General features: G+C 47.4%; 1 protein-coding gene across 5 annotated transcripts in view; it reads left to right on the forward strand.

Annotated features, from left to right (window-relative positions):
* Positions 1–24,291, forward strand: part of FARS2 (phenylalanyl-tRNA synthetase 2, mitochondrial) — a 383,657-nt gene that overhangs the window by 283,521 nt on the left and 75,845 nt on the right. For 3 of the 5 annotated variants that reach the window (XM_027128280.1, XM_027128276.1, XM_027128278.1), the window contains one exon: positions 1,865–4,517. The exons of the other annotated variants lie outside the window; for them this stretch is intronic. In XM_027128280.1, the coding sequence (XP_026984081.1) occupies positions 1,865–2,153 (289 nt within the window). In that variant the 3' untranslated portion in view covers positions 2,154–4,517. Of the gene's footprint in view, positions 1–1,864; positions 4,518–24,291 lie in introns of those variants that run through there. 5 annotated transcript variants of the gene reach the window in all.

Here is a 24,291-nt window from a genome sequence, read left to right on the forward strand (position 1 = left end):
TATGGGGGGTGGGCGCGCGCTGGGGAGTGAGGGGAGACTGTCTGAGCAGTGGGCTCCGGGCACAGGTCCTTCCTGTGGGTCTGCAGTGCTGGTACATCCCAGCCTGCTTCTTTCCTCGGGAAACCGTTTACCAAACCAAGCTCTTGAGATGTTAGTATGTCCATCTGGACAAAAAGATATTTTCCATTGAATGGAAAAGGAAAGGGGGAATATTTTTTATTGTTTTGCTTAGATTTTCTCCTTCGGTTTCTCTTTGACATGCATCTAGGCCACTGTAATTTTGGTTGACTTCTTACCATGGGTCTTCCCGCCTCAACATGTTTTTAAATTCAGAACTTTTTTTTTTTCAATCTTCTTTTCTTCTCTGTCAGCTCTTTTATTACAGACGATATTTTTCATGTGTTGTGTTGTGTTGTCTCCATCCTTATGATGCGTTGCTTACAATATTATTCCTCCTATTCTCTGTGCATATTATTACTTTAGTTTTGCAGGGACTTCCCTGTGAATAGCAGAATGTAATTTATGAAATATGACAATCATTCTCATAACACTGTGCTGTATGTTAAGTTCACGCAACAGCAGTGTGGGGTAGTTACCCAGACGGCCAGCCTCCAGAGCTTCACGCGGCCTCTCACATCTAGAAGGAGCCTCCTGGGTTCCCCCGCAGGATGGAGCAGAGAGGCAAGTGTTGGCTGCCCACCCCCGTTTCTGGCATTTACCATTTGGACTAACTCAAGGACAAGTGTCTCTAGATTAATTCAGGTGTGTGTAAAGACACACAATTCTACTTTGTTATTAATCAAAGTTATAATTATCTAAGTAAGCGGTGCTAAGTAGTCATTTTTCAGGTCCTTTCGTGAGAAGCTAGCAACGTATAATTGGCGTGTGTAGTGGTCAAGAGGGAGATTCTCGGGTCAGGCTGCCTGGGTTTGAATGAAAGGGACCTGCCCTTTGTTGCCACGTGTGACCTTGGGCAGGTTATAACTTCTATAATACTACTGGTCTCGTGTGATTATTGTAAGGATTAAAAGAATGAATTCACATAAAGCTCTTAGAACGGTGCCTGGCCCAGGATCAGGACTTAGTAAATTCTAGCTGTGATGAGATTATGTCGTCTCCCGCAGTGCAGCTTCGGAAGTCCGGGACCTTCTGCTGCCCTCACTTGTTGGCAGTCTCATTTCGCAAGCACTTAGTTCTCATCACATACAACTCGAAAAGTAGGTTATCGTATAATTTTTCACAATGTCTAAGTTAATACTATCCACAGTAATAAGGCTTTATATGATAGGAATATTGGTTTCTCGTCTCTTCTCCCATATATGTAATAAGCTACGCTTACTCCCTGTGCATTCAAAACAACCCCGTCCCCCCCAGGGCAGTGCGTGGCTCTCAGATACAGGGAATATCTTCCGCCAGCTTGGTACAGATAAAGACATTCTTTTTCAGCTCTTTTAAACAGAGGAATCAGATGATTGAACTTTTAAGAAAACATTCCTCCCAAGTCTGGTTGGATGGAATGGTTTGCTGTAAAGATCCAGTATTATTCAGAGCCGCTCTGTGCTCCCTTAATTGAAGAGTTTTGACACTGACATTGAAGAGGGATTGCCTTTGGGGCCACCAGCAGACAGCTTTGTATTGTTAATGACTCAGAGAATGTTTTCCGATGAGATCAGAAGCAACCCACTAAAGAAAAAGTGGAGGGAACTTGAGAGCTTAGGAGAGCGGAGAGGAGGGATGTGAGAAAAGCTAAAAAAAGACCAAAGTTGGTGCGGCAGGAGGGGTGGGGCTGCCTTTCGTCCCAGCACAGCTGCTCAGAATCTTTTTTCAAGTGGGAAGAGATGACAAGAAATCCTGTCTTTACCAGCCGTGAAGATGTCTTTGAAATGATGCGAGGGAAGCCAGAGACAGACATGGAGTGGAGTTGGACCAGGTCCTGCCCTGCAGCTCTCGAGGAAAGATGCGTCCAGCGCTGCGGTTCGCCACTGGGCCGCCGGCGTGTCTGCAGGAGGCGCAGAGCGTGGACTGTCCGTGTCACCTGGCACCGCGCCCTGGGGCCGCCCGGCCATCCCCACCGACGGCTCTGCTCACAGCCTCGCCGCCACCCCTTCTTCAGCCTTCCTCGGCAGTGCAAGCACAGTCTGCACGCAAATTAAGCGGCAGTCTCGGGGCTTAAAGAAAAAGGAAAATTTTTCATTTTAGAAATGAAAAATGTAATGTCTCCTGTGCCAGTTCACTCTGTGTCCCCTGAAATGGTTTCATCTCTATGCTAATTTTATGCTGAAAATAGGAACGCTCCTGCTTAGGAAGAGGAGAGTAAGGGCTGGGAATCAAAGGCTGTCTGAATTTCTGGAGCCAAGTGGACACCCCCCTCGATTCAGTCCCACTTAGAAGATGTCCTCTGGGCCAGCCTGGCCCTCAAGACACCCATCCTTGCACGGGGGGCCGTGCTGGGGGATCCAAGGGCTTCACCTCCCACCCAGGAAGCCGACTCCCCGGCCCTGGGCGTGGATCCGTGCCTGCGGGAGAGTCTGTACATTTCTCCTTGCTCTTACAGCAGAGCCTTCCCTGGTATATCCAGATCCCACAACTGACTTCCCTGGATTGCCTCCACTTCTGTTTTAAATGAATAATTAACTCATAAAAGGCACCATCTCAGAAGTACAGAGTAACCCGTAATTCCATGCCTGTAAATTCTTTGAACAAGTGGACGTTGTTTTATGCTTAGTTCTAGTCTTATCTGCTTCTCTCGGTAGAACATGAGATGTTGAGGGTGGGAACCTCACCTCTGTGCCTTTGCCTTAGCGCTGTCGTGGAACCTTCCTCAGCGTAGGCCGTTACTACACGCTTGCTGACCTCTGGAGGCTCCCGTCGGTCTGTCCCCTCGTAGTTCAAGGGCAGCTGGACAAAGAAGAGGTTGGAAGGGTCTCGTTCTCACTGCTCTTCACCTGATTTTCACAGACACCGCTCTATCAGTTTGGTCCTGCCCGTTGTCGCCTAGCTCTCTGTGTCCTTCCTGGTCCTGCCCGTTGTCACCTAGCTCTCTGTGTCCTTCCACACGTAAGATGCTGCCTTTTTGTCCTGTTTATGTTGTTCGGCAGAGACAATTCATGACGAAAAGGGAGGATACTTGCTCAGCGTCTTGGGACTAGGACCGACGGGAGAGTTATAAAAGGTTGATTTCAGCTCCATTCAAAGAGCTTCCAGCGACGGAGGTTGTGTGTGACAGAGGGTTTAAGCAGACCCTGCTTAAAGAGACTGCGGTCCTGAGGACACTTGCCCCAAGGCTCCGCGGGCCATGGTGCTGACTGGTGGCTAACCTTGGACACCCTCTCAGCCCCGGCAGCTGGCGCCTTGGCTGACAAAGGGAATGGAAGAGATGAGTGGGTGGATCTGGGGCGGTGGCCCCTTCGGCCTTCCCTAGGGGCAGGCTGGGGCTGGCGGCCCACCATGTTGCCGAGCACGGGACGCGGCGAGGAGACGGCACAGAGGATGCTGCCTGGGCAGGCTTGCTGGACGGGATGGGGACGCAGCTCGTCTTCAAAATGGAAAGAATTTCTTAGAGGCTTCGTACTCACACACACCTGAGAGACTTGAGATGAGAAAGTCAAGGAGACAGAGAGGCGTGCGTGTGTTTGGATGGAGTGGGTTCTTTCTACTCGATGATAAGGCTGTAAGTTCTGTGTTTCTATTGTATCCGTTTTGCCTGCGCGTTAGGGTGTCTGAGCCGGAAACACAGCGCAGGGCAGGCATCTTAGCGACCTGGGAAAGAGAAAAGTACATTACAGACACTTCCTGGAAACATAAGGGGCTGAAATGCATTTCGCCATTTGGAAAGAGAATGGAAATTGTGCTTCTCTCTTTTAGCTATTTCCTTTGAGGTTTAACTATATTGTATTGCCTTTTTAAAGCTTTCACAAAACAGACCCTGGCAGAACTCAAATGAGTAAATGACAAGCTAGTCACAAGCCAGCTACCAGGTGACATCTTAGCCTCCTGTTTTCTTTCTGTGGCAGTTCCAGTCTTCTGAGTGGAAGGAGTTGGTGGTATGGCCAAGTGTCAGGGGTGTTTGGGGAGGAGGTGGCTGGAACTGTGGAAGCGTTGGCACTGAAGAAGCCCAGAGTGGGGCAGTGCATCTGGCCCCGCGGTAGGAGGGGGGCATTCACAGCCACAGAAGGCCTGGGGTGCTGTACTTGAAAAGACTCTTGTGTTTATTGATTCACTGAGCTGAACTGACCCGCAAATACTGGGTACCTCCTGTGTGCAGTGCTCTGTGATAGGAATGAGCACCATACAAAGAAGAGTCTAATATTCCCTCAGCTGACATTTGTGTCTTACTGAAAAGGAACATAGCTAAGAGCCACCAGTTTTTTTCCAGTTCTCTTGAGAAATAATTGACCTCCATCACTGTCTAAGTTCAAGGAGTACAGCATGGTGGTTTGATTTACATATATTGTGAAATGATGACCTCAGTAGGTTCAGCTAACCTCCATCTTCTCATATAGATACAGTAAAAAGAAGGGAAAGAAGAAAAGAATAAAGGGACAAAATGTTCTCCTTGTGATGAGAACTCTTAGGATCTAACCTCTTAACAACTTTCTTACGTATCATAGAGCAGCGTTAGCTATAGTCATCATGTTGTACGTTACATCCCTAGTACTCATTTATCCTGTAACTGGAAATTTGTACCTTTTGACCACCTTCCTCCACTTCCCCTCCCCCACCCCTCACCTGTCATAACCACAAGTCTGATCTCTTTTTCTGTGAGTTCGTTTTATTTGTTTGTTTGTTTGGGGGGATTTTTTTTGTTTTTGTTCTTAAATTCACATATGAATTAGATCATACAGCGTTTGTCTTTCACTGTCTTACTTACTTCACTGAGCATAATGCCTTCAGGGTCCACCCATGTTGTCGCAAATGGCAGGATTTCCTCATTTTTTATGGCTCAATAGTGTGTCGTTACACACACACACACACACACACACACACACACACACATACATACGGCAACTACTTGTTTATCCATTCATCCATCCATCATCAATCAGTGGACATTTATTTCCATGTCTTGACTGTTACAAATAATGCTGCAGTGAACATGGAAGTGCAGATATCTTTTCGAGTTAGTGTTTTCGTTGCTTTTGGATATATTCCCAGAATTGGAATTGCTTGATCATATGTTAGTTCTAATTTTAATTTTTTGAGGATACTGTTTTCCACAGTGGCCATACCAGTTTATATTCCCATCCACAGTGCACAAGGGTCCCTTTTCTCCACATCCATGCCAGCATTTGTTCTCTGTTGTCTTTTTGATGATGGCCATTCTCATAGGTGTAAGGTGATATTTCATTGTGATATTAATTTGCATTTACTTAATGACTAGTGATGTTGAACAACTTTTCATGTACCTCTTGGCTTTTCTTATATCTTCTTTGGAGAAATGTCTATTCAGATCCTTCTTCCTTTTCTCAGTTGGGGTATTTGGGTTTTTGCTATTGAATTGCATAAGTTCTTTATATGTTTTGGATATTAACCCCTTATCAGATACACGGTTTGCAAATATTTTTGTTTGTTATACTGAGCGAGGCACGTTAACGTGCTCAGTTAACAGCGGCTGGTTAAGAGGTCCCAGGATGTAGGCTGAGGTAGAGGAGGCACCATCTGGATGCCCTTGGTGTGACCGTTCCGCACGTGAGGGCAGCCAGCCTGATTGTGCAAGAACAGTATTGAGTTCTGTCCTATATGGTGCCAGGAGCTTCAGGACTCTTGCCAGTTGAAAGGGGAGAGAGAAGTTTCATCAATATCTAGTGCACAGTGCAGATTTGCCATTTACCAGGCACATGCAATGCTAGACACTGGAGATGCAAAGATAGACAAAGAAACAAAATAATTAAAATGTGATTAAGAACATGTCCAACAAAATCAAATTTGGGGGAGAAAAAAGAAGGATCGTTTGACATTACAGATAGCTCCTCAAAAACAAACCTACCAATACCAATTGTGGAGCCAGTAGCTGAATCCATAGACTTATAGAAAATCTCACAGCCAGATGAGCTCGTAGAACGATCTCTCCAAGTCTGCTGTTTCACAGAAGGGGGAGCAGAGACCCAGGGAGCAGAGGTGAAGAGGCAGGCTATGCTGGTTTACATTTCTCTCTGGCTGCATGCCAGAAAGTGGGCAAAGGCACCTGGACTTTCCTGGGTTGGTGAAGGCTCATGCTTTCTCATCTTAAAATGTTTTTGGCTGCCGGTGACCAATGCTTAGAGCCAGACAAGCACTTCTGGCATTGACGTAGAATTACACCTGTGCTGTGCGAGCTTCTGGAGCTGCTGAGCTTTTCACAACCCGCCTGTCCCCTCCCCACCACTTTATGGTTTATGGCCACCTTCTTTTAATGCCCATCAGCAGCGTTTCTGCTCAGCTCTGCTCTTTCAGCAGTCTCTGTGCACTGACAATAAGTCTGAAAAGATGAGAGTTTTTTAAAGTTGCCCTTTCCCCTCAAGGGATGAGATAGGGCTTAGTAGCTTCAGTTATGTTGAATTTTACTTATGAATGGTGATGACTCACATATAATATGAGTTTTATTTTCTGTTTTATGTGTATTTTATATGCAGCCACATAGGCAAATATTTAATTTATTTTCAGTCTTGTACTGTTGGACAGCAACCACTAACGTCCAAGATATTGTACGGATTCAGGCGCGGGTCTGCCTTTGAGGAAGCTTGGTAGATGCCGGGCGCACGGTTAGGATTACCCAGATGCCACCATGACGCTGAAACAGCTGGTCGACTGGTCGTTTCAGCCAATCAGAGAAACCAGTGGGAAAAGAATCCCTAAAACTTATTTAAATAAATGAATTGGTTTTTACTGCTTGATTCAGGCAAAACATTTACTCTGTTATTTTTTTATGTAGAAACAGCTGAAACAGAACTGTACGGCTTTGAAGCCAAATTCCAGTTTGAATTCTGGCTCTACCGCTCGGTGCTGTGTACCTTGAGCAAGTTACTTAACTTCTCTGGGGCCCAGTGTTTTCACTTGTAAAAATGGGGATGGTAATACTTATTGCATGGTGTTTTCAAGAGGGTTGTATTTTAATTATAAATATAAGGTACTTAGCGCAGTCGCTGAAAAATCAAATGTTAATTCCCCTCCTCCTAAGAGAGCGTGATCTCGGATGGATAGGTGCAGTCACCCCAGAGGTCTGTATTCGATGTCCATCCACGGTGCTTGCTGTAAGATGAGCCCTGTACGATGGGAAGGTTGCTGGGGACCTGGTCCACTGTATCACCCAGAGCCCCTCTAGAAAACCTTTGTGAGAATTGTCTTAAGAAGTAACTACCAAGAGAAACTCAGTTCCCCTCGAGGTGCAGGTGAATTTAATCTCATGGATTTTGTAAGTCACAGAGCCCGACTTGAAGCTCAGCTGATTCCCTGCAGAGGCCTTCAGGCTGGCGATTTGCATTGCCCTGGTGCCCGATCGCAAAGTCCTGCTCGTGTGAATAGTTTCCCTCCCCATGTTCTGTTAGGAGAGAGGCTTGGATGTGGTTAGATGGTATTGATATCTCAGCCACAACTCGAATCCTCCCCCGCGGGTCACTCCTGCCCATCCCAGCTCCTGGGGCCACGCCAGGCGGGACACGTAGCAGAGGGGCTGCCAGGGTGGCACCTGGCTGAGCAGAGCACCCAGCCCTGCCGTGTGGGGCAGTGGAGGGGAGAGGGGCTGCCACCCTCAGATCCCTTCATGCCCGCTTCCTTGGTTCATTCAAAGGGGACGGGGAAGGAGTGCGCAGACAGAAGTGAGTCTGGCTTGAGAAGTGTGTCGATAACATCCCACCCCTCACATTGATTCTTTAGTTTTATTCATGTTCCAACGTTACTTTATTGTGTACTTTCTTTCGTAAGCCTCTTTAAACCCTTTGTAGAATGAGGCAAGACGTAAAACCATGAAGCTTCAGAGATCCTGTATCCAAGTTAACTGTAGCGTGTTACTGATATGGGCACCCACCCGCGGGGGAGGATGCCCTGAGCACGTGTGTTCACAGGGCCTTCATGGCCGGGCAGCCGTAGGTGGCCGAGTCATTAGGCGTGTCCCCTCGAATCCCATAGACCAGTGCTGACCTATGGCTTTGTATTTGAAGGCACACCCCTCACTATCAGTGCGGATGCCCGATGCAGGAAATCGTTTGCACCTGGGCTGCTTCCTGTGCCATGTCGAGAGAGCAGAGACCGTGTCTGGTGTTCTTTGCACCTGTGCTGTACGGCTGGGCCCACAGCTGACGCAGCGTAAATGCCTAGGGCGTGAGGGGCCAGATGAGGATGTTTTAACTGGGGAGATTATTCAGAATAATGAAATGTAGAATACCAGAATATATGAACAGCATTTTGGACAAATTGTTATTCCTTGTAGATACTTTTAGGAACGCAAACTCTTCCCCTCGCCAAATGCTGAGTGAGCTCCTGCTTTAATGGATAAACTTGGTTTCTGATCAGCGTGCCCGGCACTGAAGCCCAATTACACTTCTAAAAGCACGCTTTTCAGGTGTTTCCGTGCAGCTCGTTCTCTGAGAAAGTTTGCTGTCTGATGTACGTTGTTTAGGATTTACGCTATACAGCAGGCCCTGTCCTGACAGTGTAAAGTTCGACCGGGACCCTCCGCAATGATTACTAATTCTTAATGAAGACCGAAATCAGGTGACTTCACTGAATTTGTATGTGCCTAAAACATTTTTATTTTTCCTGGCCTTCCTGGCCCACTCAGGACTATACACTCTGCAGTCCATGCCTGACTGTATAAGACGTCTGAACGTTCACCCACTGGAATAAATACCGAGTGTCAGTGAGCTCATTATGCTAAATCCTGAGGTAATTACTTTCTGCCTTAGTTGGGGACTTAAGGCAGCAGAAGCTAAAATTATTCCGTCTCGAGACAAACCCTGAGGTGGCTGTTAGAGTTAAATATAATTCATTTGCAGCATGTCTATTATAGTTACATGTAACTAATTCGGGCCTGTTGCTGGCCAGCAGCTGAGGAGGAAGAAGTTTCCGCGTCCCTGAGCTCCGCAGGAAGAAAATCAAGACTCCAGGACGGAGCTTCCAGAACTTGACGGAAGAGCTACTCCCACTCCATCCCTGCTCTTCCTGTCCCCGGAGCTGGACGCGCTCGTGGCGGAGAGTCTTTGGCGAAGGAGCGATTCCGGCCGTGGGTTCACGTGGGGCGGCGCAAGGATGGCAGCTCTGCCCAGGGGTTCCGTCCAGTTTTGGTTTGGGTTCAGAGCTTCCCCAGTTGCAGAAAGAACCCCCACGTCCAGGGTCACCATGAGACGGTCTTCTCTGCAGGTTGTTAAGCCCCTCCTTTCATGCCCCCCTCACAGTCACAGGGCCAACTTGGGGGTGGTTTCTTCCCAGGCCTTCCAGCCTGGAAGAGGGCGTGCTCTGGAAAACAGTGTAAAGAAGGGCTTCTTCAAAGAGCCTCCCGTGTGTCTACAGCGGATGGTCTGACCGTTTGAGGATGTTCCGTTGGGTGCATGCTGTCAGGAGCAGAGTTGGCCCTGGGGGAGGTCCGCCGGCCTGACAGCTCCTCCAGCAGTGACGCTGAGGGGACCCTCGGGGCGGAAGCCACTCCAGGGTTGAGCGGGGTACTGGGGCGCCGTCAGCCTGTGTCCAGGAACAAGAGTCAAGAATCACTGTAGTTGGCCAGACCCCTGCGGACAGGGACTGCGCCAGGAGAGGGCACAGAATTCTGACCATCACGAGGAAAACACTGTCCTGCTTTTCCACGGAAATATCACGTGTCTACGCCGGACACACGTGCGCTGTTCTAACGGCTCCCGGGCAGGAGCGCTTGGAAGAAGTCAAGGAAGTGTGAGTGGGTGGACGGTGCGGGGGTCCCGGGGCTACGGCACACCGAGAGGCAGCAGCGCTCCTGCAGCGGAGGGACGAGAGGAAGCAGACAGCGTCGAGGTCCGTGGGGTTGGACACAGGTTCGCTGAGGCCAGGACAGTTTCCTTCACCAAACCCAGGTGTGCAGCCGGCAGGGCGGGCACGCCCACCGTGCCCAGCCGTCCACCCTGGGCACATCCCAGCCCTTCAGTCCCGGGGACTCGGCTTACAAAGGCCCAGCGTCTGACCCTCAAGCTAGTGTTCTTTCCTCTGCACCACAGTTGCTTCCCTTGGGCCCAGACTCTTCTGAAAACTCCCCTTTTCCATTTTAATCAAACAAATTTTCACCATGGCAGTGGTTTGTGAATTTAATGAGCGAGCTGTGACACAAAAAGTAAACTGTATAGGTTACATAATTTCAGGGCCAGGTTGACTTTTCCAGAATTTTGTGTCAAAGTGGAGATTTAGTTTAGGCTGTTAAAATTCAGGAAAAAATAATAAAGCCTTTCTGTGTCTCCATCCTCCCCCTGCTCCCCCACCCCCCACCGCCCCCGGCCTTAAAAATAGCATCTGAAGTCTCATTGTAGCTGAGTCACTGCTTGGTGTGATCAGGGCTAGGCTGCAACTGGACCTGTCAGAATGAGGCCAGAGTGATTCATGATGGAAGCTAAGTTTGGTTGCCACTGACAACAGGTTCCTCTCTGTTCTTTTCCTGGAGTTTGGCCACACCATATTTTGCCTTTGGAGTAGAAACACCTCTTCATAGAGTTAGTAATGGGATGACATGGGCCCTCCTGCTATGACACACAGAACTCCAACCATTTATTAGGGGGAAGTATGTGTAATCAGCATAACTGAAGACCTGCGGAGAATATAGCTGTGCAGGCAATGCATCTCATCCACCACCGCAGCTTGATACCAGCCCAGTCTGCCAGCCGAGCGCCCCAGCGGCTTTGTGAGCCCCAGACTGTGCATCCCACCGAGGAGAGACAAAAGATTGAGTAGATGTGGTCCCTACCCTGAAGGAACTTGGGGAGACATAAGCCAGTGAAAGCAGCAGCCTGCACTTCCCACGCCAACTCGAATCGCGTGTCTGTTTCCCGCCAGCTTCCTGGAGAGCAGGAGCCGCGTCTGGTGCTCACGCACACACCTGGCACGTATTTGAGGGGTCGGTGAGTTCATGGAACTGGAGTGAGCTGGCACTGCAGCACCTGCTCGCCCCCGTCTGCCGTCAGGACTCGGTCCCCACACCATTCCTTCCTGCCTTCCTGGGGCACACGTTTGGGCCAGGCCACCCTGGTGCAAGTGTCTGGGGAATGCAGAGGAGATCCATCTGTATCAGCAAGCGTGCAGTTACTATGGCTTTGTTCTCAGAGTGGGACTTGGGCAGTAAGGAACTCTGCTCCGGGCATTTGTGCAGAATTTGGCTAAACTTACATCAGCTGGACTTCTGCCAGCTCTTTGGAAGTGAGGGTCAGAGATGAGAAGCACGGGTACTTTCCAAGAAACAAAACTGCTTCACTGCAATGCTGACGATGCTTGTTCCCGATAAACTCATATATATGGGAAACGTAGAGCAGAGCTTCTTAATTAGGGTGCCTTAGTATACAGATGTGCACACAGATATAGGCGTGCCGACATGAGCTCTTTGGACATCTAGATATGTCTGGAGTATGGGATGGATTTTATATGTGGATGCAGTTGTAGATATCTAGCCTGTATAATGTACGTATACATGTACATTCCAGAAGAGTACAAGGATACGCAACAAGATGTTAACTGTGCTTCTCTGGATGGTAGGATTATGGCAGCATTTGACTTTTTTATACTTATTTATTTATTTTCATTTAAAAATCATTTATATGTATTAATCATGTAATTAAGTCAACCAAATACTAAGCAAAATGTTGAATTTAGACTTACCAAGGTTTAGTGGTCCAGCCAAAGATTTACGGGTATGTTATATTCCAGCACTGACTTGGAAACCATTTGTCCTGAAGATATGTCCTTTTTTGTTGTTGTTAGTTTAAAGATGACTATTTTCAGGCAGTGAATCCTCTTCCAAAAAAAAAAGAAGAAGAAAGAAAAGAAAAAAAAATAGGAAAGCAGAGGTCACAAATCAGAGAAATTGTTCAATGTTGATAGATTTTATTTTCTTTGCTTCTAAAACTAATATTGGTAACAGCCCAAATTTTCCCCATTTGTGGAACATCCTTAACCTCCTATTAAGGATGTGTTGGATAGAAACATTAAGAGAAAAACCTGTTGGTCAGATGTTAGTTCTAATTGGCCAGACCACAGAGGACACTGACAGTTGACCCTATCAATGTTGATAGATTTTATTTTCTTTGCTTCTAAAACTAATATTGGTAACAGCCCAAATTTTCCCCATTTGTGGAACATCCTTAGCCTCCTATTAAGGATGTGTTGGATAGAAATATTAAGAGAAAAACCTGTTGGTCAGATGTTAGTTCTAATTGGCCAGACCACAGAGGACACTGACAGTTGACCCTGGAGGGTATAGACACACGCTAAAGCAGTGGACTGCAAGTTGGGAAATCTTTTCTCCATTCTCATCCTCCACTTACCCAGCAGCCGTAGGCAAGGAATGATGATTTGACAGTTGCATTTTGTGGCATGCTGCAGTTATAAAACATTTGTGGCCATCCAAGTTTAGTTTTCTTCACAAGACTTCTGTGGATGCCTCACTTCTTTTTACCTAGGCTCAGATTCTTAACCAGGGGTTAGAGGGCACGATGTGTACTTTTTTCTCAAATTGGAATGCCTTTAACTTAAATGAGATCGATATCCTGAGGATCTTCTGGGAGAAGTACTATTTTCTCCAGTTTCCAACATTATAAAATACTTCCATATTTGGAGCTGTGGCATTTTATACTCAGAGGGATTCTTTAAAAGAGATTGTCTGGTTCAGTTTCTTCATTATTCAAAAGAAAAAGTTGAGACCAACACAGTCAAAGGGAAATGCCCAAAGCCCCAAGAAGTAGTTGGCAGCAGGGCTACAGCCAGGGCCCAGTTCTCTTTTTACTACTTCTAATATGTGCTACTTTTTACCTAAGATTTCCAACTATTATGAGGAACTAAAGCAGTGTTTTCTAACTTGCAATTTTTAGGGGAAAAGCAATGAACAACAGTGTCTGGTACAATGTAGGTGGTCAATCAATATTTGATGAAGACGGTGTTTAGTAAACTTGCATATATTGACCCACTGAGTCAATAAAAAACATAGCACATCTGCATATACACACATAGGTAGGTGGATGGATGGATGGATGGATGGATGAACAGATTGATGATAGGTACTAGGTAGCAAGTAGCGCCAGCATGTGTGCTCTCTGTCTGCACAAGGATTTAGTTATCATGTGTCCCCAGTCTGCATGGCTCTCTTCAAAGGAAGAAGCTCTGGAGGGGAGTGACAGAGAATTTTAGGAGACAGAGAAAATATACTCCTTTTCACTGAAAACCTAGTAGAAGTGCTTTTGGGTGAGAAAGCCATACACACTTGCATGCAGCTATTTTGGTATCAGTGTAGTATTGTCTACAGTAACTCTTTGTTTAGTCATAAAATATGTTACCTGCCACTCCACAGGTGCCAAATGGTGCCTGAGAGACCTGTTAAATGAGGAGAAATCGTAGAGCAAGCATAGGAAGAACATTACTGCGTAATCATACAGTGCATCTTCGTTTTGGGTTTGTGTTTCCAAGTTCCTCCTGTTTTACTTTGCAAGAGTAACTTAGAAAACCTTGAAAGAAGAACTGTCTTTCAACAAAATAGAGTGAAGAGTTCAGAGGTAAATAAAGTAACGTGGACTAATTCATAAACACCCTACAGAAGGTACTTCGTTTCCATCGTGTCTTCCGGTGGTTAACATGTCCAGCAGGAAGGTAAATTTCTCATTTCCTTTCCCATGTCACAGACTGTGTCTTCTTAATCACCTTTTCCCCGCGTTGAACAGCATCTTGGTCATAATCGTGGCATATGCTACATTGACACCGTGGTGAAATCATTCTTTTTCTCCCACCTAAGGGAAATTTCACTTTTTTATGGAATGAAGGAGGCATTTAAAGTATAAATTAAAATAAAGATAACAACTATTAAGTCTGGTTAGGCTCATACAGAAAAATAATAAAAGAACTGTCAAAACAGCCTGACTCAAGTTTGCTACAAAAAAAGTTTAATTTAATGCACTGCATCTAAGCAGGCAAGGAGATTCGCCTCACGCTACTCAAAGGTGTCTGTTAGCTTTGGTGATCAGGGAGACTCACTTGTGTGGAGCATTAGATGAACAGAGGGTCTCTGTACGTGTCTATTATTGATGATTTATTTGATTTGATTCTTTTTTTTTCCTCTCCTCCATTCTCATGTTAGGCCCTTATACCTTCAATTGGATTTTGCATTCGTTAAGTACAAACAACAGCATACATATTAGACTGGATACATATTCAGAAATATGCATTTATATAATCTCCTTTTTAAAAAATTTATTTACTCATTTATTTATTTTTGGCTGCATTGGGTCTTCATTGCTGTGCACGGGCTTTCTCTAGTTGCGGCGAGCAGGGGCTACTCTTCGTTGCGGTGCACGGGCTTCTCATTGCGGTGGCTTCTCTTGTTGCGGAGCATGGGCTCTAGGCGTGCAGGCTTCGGTAGTTGTGGCTCGTGGGCTCTAGGGCACAGGCTCAGTAGTTGTGGCTTACGGACTCTAGAGCGCAGGCTCAGTAGTTGTGGTGCACGAGCTTTGTGGCTCCGCGGCATGTGGGGTCTTCCCAGACCAGGGATCGAACCCGTGTCCCCTGCATTGGTAGGTGGATTCTTAACCACTGCGCCACCAGGGAAGTCCTAATCTCCCATTTTTAAACCATGAGACTAACAATATATTTTATTGTACATGCCTCTGGTGTCCTAGTCTGGGAGCTGCTTAAATTCTCAATAGCATCCTAAGAAGAGTATCGCAGAGAGCAGCGCTATAGCCACGAGGACATTTATAATGTCACATCAAGGTAGAGTGTAAGTCGTGTGCCTTGTAATAATAGATTAAATGATTGTAAATACGGTTTTATGTAGAAAAGGTTCAAAGCAGTTTAAAAATTTTTGTATGGTGCCCTATTTTGAATGTGAAAGTCTCGTTTTGTTTAATCATTTGTTAAATGCTCCCAAACTTAACAGACCTGAAGCTTCTGTGCTTTTATTGTATATTAGTAAGGAAAAATCCTTGTAGTCAGTCCTAGCTACATGCCCCATCTTGCCTTGGTGATCACAACTCCAGGGTTCCCTCCCTCACTCTTGTATTGTCCCTTGATGTTTGCTGCTTCCTGAAGTCAATAGAGACAGACTTGAGCCACCTTGAGTGTTGTCTCAGTATTTACCGAGTACAGAGAAAATTCCATTTGAGAAAACCGCAGAGTATGGCCATTCCTGGAACAACCAAGAGATGGTTATTACTATTGGAAAGAATCGTTTTGCCGTGCTTTACTTTAAGGGTGACCAAAATAGTGTTTTACAAATCGATCTCGAATTCGGAGGCACTTGTATATTTGAAGTGCCCACATAGCTAAGATTGTTCATGATTAGTTTCCTGAACTGTTATTCTTTTCATTAAAAATATTGGAAATGTATCTTTATACAACTTTTATATAAATTTGTGAATCAAAACAAATTCTTTTTCAAGCCATGTGTCCTTTTTTCTTTTAAGTGGGCGTGGTATAACTGCTGAGAATCAAAGCAGACACAGTTAGAAAGGACCAGTCCATAAGAGAATTGAAAAGCAGGCAGCATTTGCGTTCAGCTTTCCTTCATCCCCTTCTCCTCGCTCCCTTTCAACAAGCTCGCTCTTCCCGCCTTACTCTGCTTTACCCCTTCGCACCTTAATGTCAGGTCAGAATTTGGCAATGAACCAACGTAATGAAATTCTGTTAGCCAGAATTCTCTCACAGCGGGGCATCTAGGATGCTCTGCTCCAAACACTTTCTCATCATCAGAGCCGTAGCACAAAGACATAGGAGCTGCCTTCAATAGCCCACCTGAGAGGGAAGAGGTCCTGCAGGTGCTGGGTACATCCCTGCTGGTGACAGTGGCCTTGGCGAGCTGCTCCGGGACGTGAACGTGGCTTCTGTGAGTAGGACGGTGAGGACTGAGCACCCACCGCAGGCAGAGCCCAGTGAGGGACTGTTGCCAAAGCCGAATTCTTTTCCTGTCACCTGCGTGATTGTGCAACTGTGCGTACGTTTCCAGCGCGTCTAGTTTTGCCTTGCACTGGTTTGAAATGATTGTTTGCAAGTCTTATTTCGCCCACCTGATTGTGGAATTCCCAGGGGCAGGATTGGATCTCACGCCTGGCACGTAGCAGGCACACAGTACATGGGTGCAGAGCGAGTGAGTGAATCATTCTGTCAGCCAGTCAGTTAAGCCTGGCAGCAACGATGAGAGTCTGGATTCCGATGACGACACTGAAGATGGCAGAAGTGGATGGATGTGAATCGCAGGGAGGAAACTAAGAGTGAGAGAGATCCAGGGAGTCAGCGCCTCCCAGGTGGAGGGAGAGCTCATGGGCAGAGGCGGAAACGGGGACTCAACCAGTGAACTGCCGTGAGGGAAGATGACAAATACACCTTCAGACAAGTTGAATGAACGTTGAGAAACTGTGTCAAAAATCTTTTTCTCAAAGAAGCCTCCTCTGAAATGCACCTCCCTTCCAGCCTGTGACATCTCCCCTTAGCGCGCCCGACCCAATTTCCCGAGGTCTGTTTTCAGATGAATCATTTTCTAGCAGGAAAAAAACTCTTTTATAGACCCAGCAGGTGTACGTGTTTTATAGAACGTTTCCCTCAATTCCTGAAGGTCACTGTCCTCTGTAGACTTGGGGGCTGAGGACGCAGAACATGGAGGCTGGTGCCTCGCGAGGACGCAGGCCCAGCCCCTCGGCCTCGGCGGCACCCCCTTGCTTACCGTCTGCTCTAAAGTCGGTGCCCTGAGCCCCGCCTGGCTGTCCTCTGGGTCACGTCGCCCCGCCCCCGCCACCCTTTGTGACACGAGGGCCGCCTTGTCACCGTTTCCACTGTCTCGGGCATCTGGAGCCTTAACCACGTCTGTTCCCAGATCCCTTAGAAACGCAGAAGATGTACGTTGTTGAGGGTGTGTAAGCGAGGGGGAAGCACCGGAGTGTGCTCGCTGGCGTCCGGGAGCCCCGCAGAGGGTGTCGCAAATAATCCGTTGCCAGCCCCTCATTCTTTCACGATGTGCAGTGAGCCCCCTGGTGTCCCAAGGGCATCTGTGAAGCTCCGCCAGACGACAGGATGCCGAGTGCTCCCGAGTCCTCGTCTGTTGTGTCTGCATCCCCGTGCATCAGGCTGTGGTCTAGTCTCGACCCAGAAGTGCGCCCCACGGACCAGAGGAGTGTCTGACACACATTGATCTGGGGCTGGAAGAGGAAGCTGGGCTCCAGGAACATCCTGCCAGAGGCCTGTCCTTAGGAAACGGGCTCTCAGGTTTTTTTGCTGATGAAGAGACACCTGTCTGCTGCTGACCTTCTTCTGTTGAAGCCAGAAAACAGGCGACAAAGCAGCCTCTTACCTCCTGCTGTTTCCTTCCGGGCTGTGCTTTCTGAGGGGCGACACCCTCTATCCAGAGAGACCATACCTGCAAGATGTTAAAGCTACGACCTCAAAAATGAGTGATCACCGGTCTCAGGAATATAATTATAACCAAATGTGCCCTCAGGTCACGAGCCTTCTCTCCCCTTTTTTAGAAAAATCCAAATACAGTATAAGCCCTACTTCCCTGGCGGCCCTGTTGAGTGTCTGCAGATTTCATGGGGTGATTATGTCCTGCTGTCTCCTCTAGCTCCAAACCCTTGTTTCTGGACCCCCTCCATCACTCCTGCTGTCCTGCCCACACTGAAGGCTGTTGGTTCCCCACATTGACCCCTTTCTGTCCCCCAGGATGCCCTGAACAGCGCAGTCGTGTGCAAAAGGTTGGAAATAATGGAAAGGAATCTAAAACTGAATTTGTGCATCTCAGTTGTGACAGTTTATCAGTGTCACCACCTGAGTCACTTACTGGCCACTCTTGTTTCGTCCCTGGTGTAACAGCAGGAAGCAGCGGTCTCTTTAAGGAAACCTGCTCCCGTATCCTGGCTTCCCCTGAAGGCCTTTCTTCCCCAAACGCCCATCTCTTAGGCCTGAGCCAAGGAACCCCCCGCAAATCGCTTCCTTCGTAGGAGCCCCGCACGATCCTTTTACAGTACTTCACTGCGTAGGGCAGCTTCCCTTCCTCTGCTTCAACGTCCCTGTCTCCAGGGCCTTACTTTTCATAATAAAAACTTTATTCAAGTGTTTTCACAAACTGAAGAGTCGTGCTCCCTCTAAAGCTACATTGTGGTCTCCAACCCAGTGTGGGAATAGCTGCGTCCAGGTATACGTGCATAGCCATTGTTTCTTTCTGCTACGTAATGAAAATCTGATTTCAGCAGACGTCACTCCGCGGCCACCATTACAGTGTAGCTCGATGCTGAGGCCCGGGGAGGTCTGTCCAAAAGCTGTGTGGTCAGAGCACGAGTGTGTGCTTGGACATCATGCAGATGTAGCAAAGCTGAATTCAGTCCACGGCCTGGAGTGTTCGTGCCCTTCCAACAGGGAGACACTTCCCCAGGAAAACAGGACTGCAGCCCTGATGGTAAGAGTGACCTTGAGTTGGTGCAGCCACTATGGAGAACAGTATGGAGGTTCCTCAGAAAACTAAAAATAGAGCTACCATATGATCCAGCAACCCCTCTCCTGGGCATATATCCGGACAAAACTATAATTCAAAAAGATACATGCACCCCTATGTTCATAGCAGCACTATTCACAATAGCCAAGACATGGAAACAACCTAAATGTCCGTTGACAGATGAATGGATAAAGAAGATGTGGCACATATATACAGTGGAATATTACTCAGCCATAAAAAGAAACGAAATTGAGTTATTTGTAGTGAGGTGGATGGACCTAGAGTCTGTCATACAGAGTGAAGTAAGTCAGGAAGAGAAAAACAAATACCGTATGCTAACACATATATATGGAATCTAAAAAAAAAAAAAAAAGTTCTGAAGACCCTAGGGGCAGGACAAGAATAAATGGGCAGACATAGAGAATGGACTTGAGGACACAGGGAGGGGGAAGGGTAAGCTGGGACGAAGTGAGAGAGTGGCATGGACATATATACACTACCAAATGTAAAATAGCTAGCTAGTGGGAAGCAGCTGCATAGCACAGGGAGATCAGCTCCGTGCTTTGTGACCACCTAGAGCAGTGGAATAGGGAGGGTGGGAGGGAGACGCAAGAGGGAGGGGATATGGGGATATATGTATGCATATCGCTGATTCACTTTGTTATACAGCAAAAACTAACACAACATTGTAAGCAATTATACTGCAATAAAGATGTTAAAAAAAAAAGAAAAAGAACGAAATAATGCCATTTTCAGCAACATGGATGCAACTAGAGATTATCATACTAAGTGAAGCAAGTCAGACAGAGGAAGATAAATACCATATGATATCACTTATATGTGGCATCTAAAACATGGCACAAATGAACTTATGTACGAAACAGGAACAGACTCACAGACATAGAGAACAGACTTGTGGTTGCCCAGGGGGAGGGGGCTGGAGGAGGGATGGAGTGGGAGTTTGAGATTAGTAGATGCAAAGTCTTACATACAGAATGGATAAACAACAAGGTCCTACCATATAGCACAGGGAACTATATCCAGTCTCCTGGGATAAACCATAATGGAAAAGAATATTAAAAAAGAATATATATATATGTAACTGAGTCACTTTGCTGTGCACCAGAAACTAACAGAATGCTGTAAATCAACTATACTTCAATTTAAAAAAAATAAAATAGTGGTTCCGAGTTATGCATCATCCTTACCACCGGCTGGTGCAGGCGGTGCCCGCACTGTTCATCCCCAGGCGTCTGCATCAGTGATGGGGTGGACCCCGGGCACTGTGAAGTGGGGATCATGGTGACCTGGCCTCCCTGTGCTCCCACACACACCTGAGCTCTGGTTCCCACACACCTGTCCTCTCCTCACTGCCTTCATCACCCCGGGCAGCAGCCATGGAAGGTGATTTATTGTCCCTTTTGAAGATGCTGCTTCGAGAAAATTCAGCTTGTGCTCATACCACCTAATCCCTGACGTAGTTAGCATATTGGTATATTTCCTTCTAATCTTGTTTCCATGCATTTCTTTTCTTTTGCAAAGTTGCATCTTAAATGTATATATATTTTTTTAACTTTCATAAAGTAATATTACGGTGGTGCAATCAGTGAAAAAAATTTCTTGTTGTAACAGAAAAATGGACAGTTCAATAGAAAACAGTTCACCGAGCACTTTATCTAAACTTACAGCCAGAAAACAAAATTTCAAAGTTCTGTCTCACCAGGAATCAACGAAACGTAATTTAAAATAATGATTCCATTTTTCATCCACAGTTAAAATAAATTTTTAAAAAATGTTGATGTAACCAGCCTGGATCGAGTGTAGAGCTCCAGGAATGAGTGTGTTCTGCCTTGTGGCTCAGCCTTCAGGAGTCTGTACCCTGATCCAGTGATTCTAATCTGGGCCAAGGGATTTAGCCGAGCAGCGTTCAAAGGCTTCTGTATCATTACGTACAAGAGTGAGAATTTGGGAACAACCTAAATGTTATGCATCGAGAAACAAATAAATGATGTTTTACTCATCCCAACAGTCAACTATTTGGCACATATTTAAAACATTTTAAAGAATCGTTATGGACATTGATGACAAGGTTCACCAGCTAGCAGTAGGGTTAGAGGGAAGGGGGAGAGTGTGTGATCTGAGCGTCATTGTATGAACATGGGCAGAAGTGTCCACAGGGGCCGGCGGGCAAATACAGCTGCACCCACGTTATCCTGGGCTTGCAGGACCACAGGCGATTTTTACTTCTGTACATTTTCCCATATTTCCCAGATTATGTTTAGTGAATGCGTGTTTCACTTGTATACAAGAGAGAAAAAGTTGTCTAAAGAGGAAAAAGAAGAAAACTGCCCTCCTTTACAGCATCTTATTAAGCGTTTTAACAATGCAAGATGGGAAAATCCCCGGACATATGGCACGTGCTTCCCCTCTGACTCTGGATGGTCCATCTGCTAAGAAACTGCTGACTGTTTTCTCAAGAGATCAAAGAAAGCAAGCAGGCCCTGGCCGGCGCCTTTATTAAAGTCTTCCCAGCTCACTCACAGCTGTCGCTTTGCCTTCTCCTCTGACTAACCCGCCGGTTGGTGCTTTCTCCTGAAGCTGCTTACGTCTGGTCCGTGGTTGAAGTCATCCTTTCATAAATAATTTGTGACGTGGTTTGAGTTTTCCAAGAACAGCCTACAGGGTGCTCTAGTCAACTAGGCCAGTAGTCAGAGCTCAGGCTGCCTGGTGACAGACTGTCGCACAGCTTTGACTGCCCTGGTCGCTGGGGTTGGGTTCTGCTCAAAGGACAGACCCAATACTACCTCGATTTAGAGAAGACCATACACCCTGATGGGATATTACAGTTGTTAGACATCAGAGACTAGGTTGCAACATCAAAAAATGTTATGAAAGACAGAAGACAAATCAATACCTGTTTATGGTTACAACAATGTAAAAATATATACTCCTACTGAAAGGAAATGGGGAGGCGTGGGAAAATGAAGATGATTAATCTGGTGGCAGGTGGGAGGTTTGTCCGTCTTTAATTCTGCAGTGAGCATTTATTGAGCTCTCACCAACATGCCAGACACCGTGCTGGGCCCACGGATTTATTTATTTTTAGAAGGTAGTTGTATAATATGTGAAATCCTAGAGAAATATAAGGTAGGGGTGGTGGAATTCCTCTTCGAAGGTGTTACTCTGGGCAGTGTTGACTGTATCTAGAGGAGACCCCTCCATTCTTTCCCAGACGGGACCCACGTGACACTCACTCTGCTGGGCTGTTACCTGTCTGTTTAGAACCAGGTGTGGTTTCTCCCCTTGCAATGCATGTTTCTCTCTCACACGTGCCCTCAGCAGATACTGGGTCCTGCTGTGTGCTGGTTCCTCCAGGTGTGGGCAGTACACAGGGGCAAGGACGATAAGGCTGTGTCCTCATGGGGCTTCCAGGCTGTTGGGAAGGACAGGCACTAACTACGTAAACAGGTTCATCGGTAGTGTGATTTGCAGTAAAGTAGAGCTCCCGAGATGGAGAGGAAATGGGAAGACCCGCTGAGAAAGCAGGGAAGGGAAGGGACAACCATGGAAGTGTAGGGGAGGGGAGGGACGAGACTGTGCAAAGGCACTGAGGCAGGACCAATCTGGTATGTTTGTGAGACGAATGGTTTCGGAGCAGTGTGCGATGGCCGGGAAATGTCGGGCCGTGTGGGACCATTCTAAGTGCGAGGGCAAGCCTGCGGAGCAAGCAGACTTACCACTTCTCCGTAGAGAAGAGGAGGAGAGGCAGGGCCCACTAGAGGCCCTGAGGAAAGGTGAGGGTCACTGGCCTGGGAGGGTGGGCACAGGCATGGGTCAGGGTCCGTTCTGAAGGCGGAGCACACCAGCCGTGCTGATGACGGCTGTGAGGAAACGCCAGGAGGCAAGGGTAGTTCCGGGCGTGGGCTGAGTCACCAGGCGCAGGTGAGGATGTTTTCTGAGGGGGAGAAGGAACAGGTTTTCCTGTTTCTTGGTAAAAAGGTGACCTAGATGTGAGCTGCGTGTGCTGGGTCAGGGCGGCAGCTGCCAAAGGGCAGGAAGAGGCTTTCCTGGGACAGTGGGGTGACCTCGGCCTGAGCGCCCGACAGCTGAGCCTAGTTCACAGCTGCTGCAAGGCAGCAGCGTGATCCCAGGCATGTTGTTCTGCTTCCCAGAATCGCAGTTTTCTGTACCTCTGCCCGGCCCGCCTTGTAGAGCTTTGTAAACCACTTACAGTTGAATCCAGGCACACAGTGGTGCCACCACTGTCCCCTGCCCTCCTGTACAGTGAGAATCATGGCCCGGAGCGTGTGAGAGACGGGTCATCATCAGAGGATCACCCCTGATAGCTGTACCACAAAGCCCGCAAAGCCCGTGGCCTCACTGGGCCCGCGCCAGCCCCCACTGCACACCCACCACGAGCCTCGCCGGGCACTGCTGCTCAGAGCCAGTGCCCTACAAGATCCCCTCCGAGAGCAGGACGAGGCATATTCCGATGAATCCCTGGGATCCAGGAATTCAATTTGCATTTTATTCTCGGAGGATTCCTGCCAGCTGAGGTGCCGGTTTGCTTTCATCGCCAGGGCCCTCCTGGGCTAGCAATGCCGAGCTCTGTATCCGGAGACCTGTCCGTCAGCCTCTCCTGGACTGAACCAACCATAGACATGAGAAGCCGCGACAGGAAGCCAACTTCTCCCCTCCCAGCACTGCTCGTCGGCAGACTTCTTTCCTTTCTCCCTCTCAAGTGGCATCTTGAAGAGGCCCAGGACCCATCACCTAAGGAGACACCTCGTACACTGGAGAGGCAGAATGGAATTTGAAAGGACAACTGAGGGAGCTGATCTACACCACCAGACATTTCTCTCGCTAGCAGGAGTCTAACTCTATCATGTCTGTGAAAGGACTCTGTTCCGAGAGCGTTCCTTTGACTCCTGGTCCTTGATTCCAACTTCCAGTCATTCAGATTGCCAGTTCACCAGCCATTCAGGGGAAAATGTGTGTCTTTCCTTATAGCAATTAAATTAAGTGGGGCCAGAGATTAATTTTCTTTTATAATTTTTCTTCTTGAAAAAACTCAGAATCCATCACCCAGAACTCCCTGGGATTCAGGGAGGCTCATGACCCTGAGAAGATGCTCACCCAGCAGACGTGCGTGTACGGAGGCGTAGCCAGCAAGGAGGCAGGTGGACCCACCCCAGAGGCAGCTGAAAGCACAGGGGAAGTGGTCCTGTTGTTGGGGGATAAAACTAGTCAATAGTTTCTTCATGTCTGCCAGTTCAGGGAAAGAGTCTTTTTTCCTCATGTATGTAATTGCTTTTGCACAAAGGATTCATTATTCCTACGCCAGGTAAGGGAGCTGAGATCTCCCGCTCGGTTTCCTACACACTTCTCCCTCTCTGTTCCCCAGACCAGAGTATCGAGCCAATTTGGGCCATAGATCCAGTGGCCGTCTTCACACCGTCCTGTCTGACCCTTCCATCCTGCCAGATTGTAACCGCGCAGGTCAACAGGCCTCTTGGCGACATCCTGCAAGTCGCTGTTGTGATGGGGCCGCTTTAATCTCAGGTAGCTGACCTCAACGTGTGAGCAACGTGTAAAGAAAGACATTTCCAGGAGCCCATCAGACTGCTCGACAGATAATAGGAAAACTTAATTTGAGGACCAGGTTTAGACCCTCTGGACTGGGGAGCTCA

This window comes from Aethalodelphis obliquidens, unplaced genomic scaffold (assembly GCF_003676395.1).
Source record: "Aethalodelphis obliquidens isolate GAN/ISIS:26980383/991018 unplaced genomic scaffold, ASM367639v1 scaffold34, whole genome shotgun sequence".
Lineage (NCBI taxonomy): Eukaryota > Metazoa > Chordata > Mammalia > Artiodactyla > Delphinidae > Aethalodelphis > Aethalodelphis obliquidens.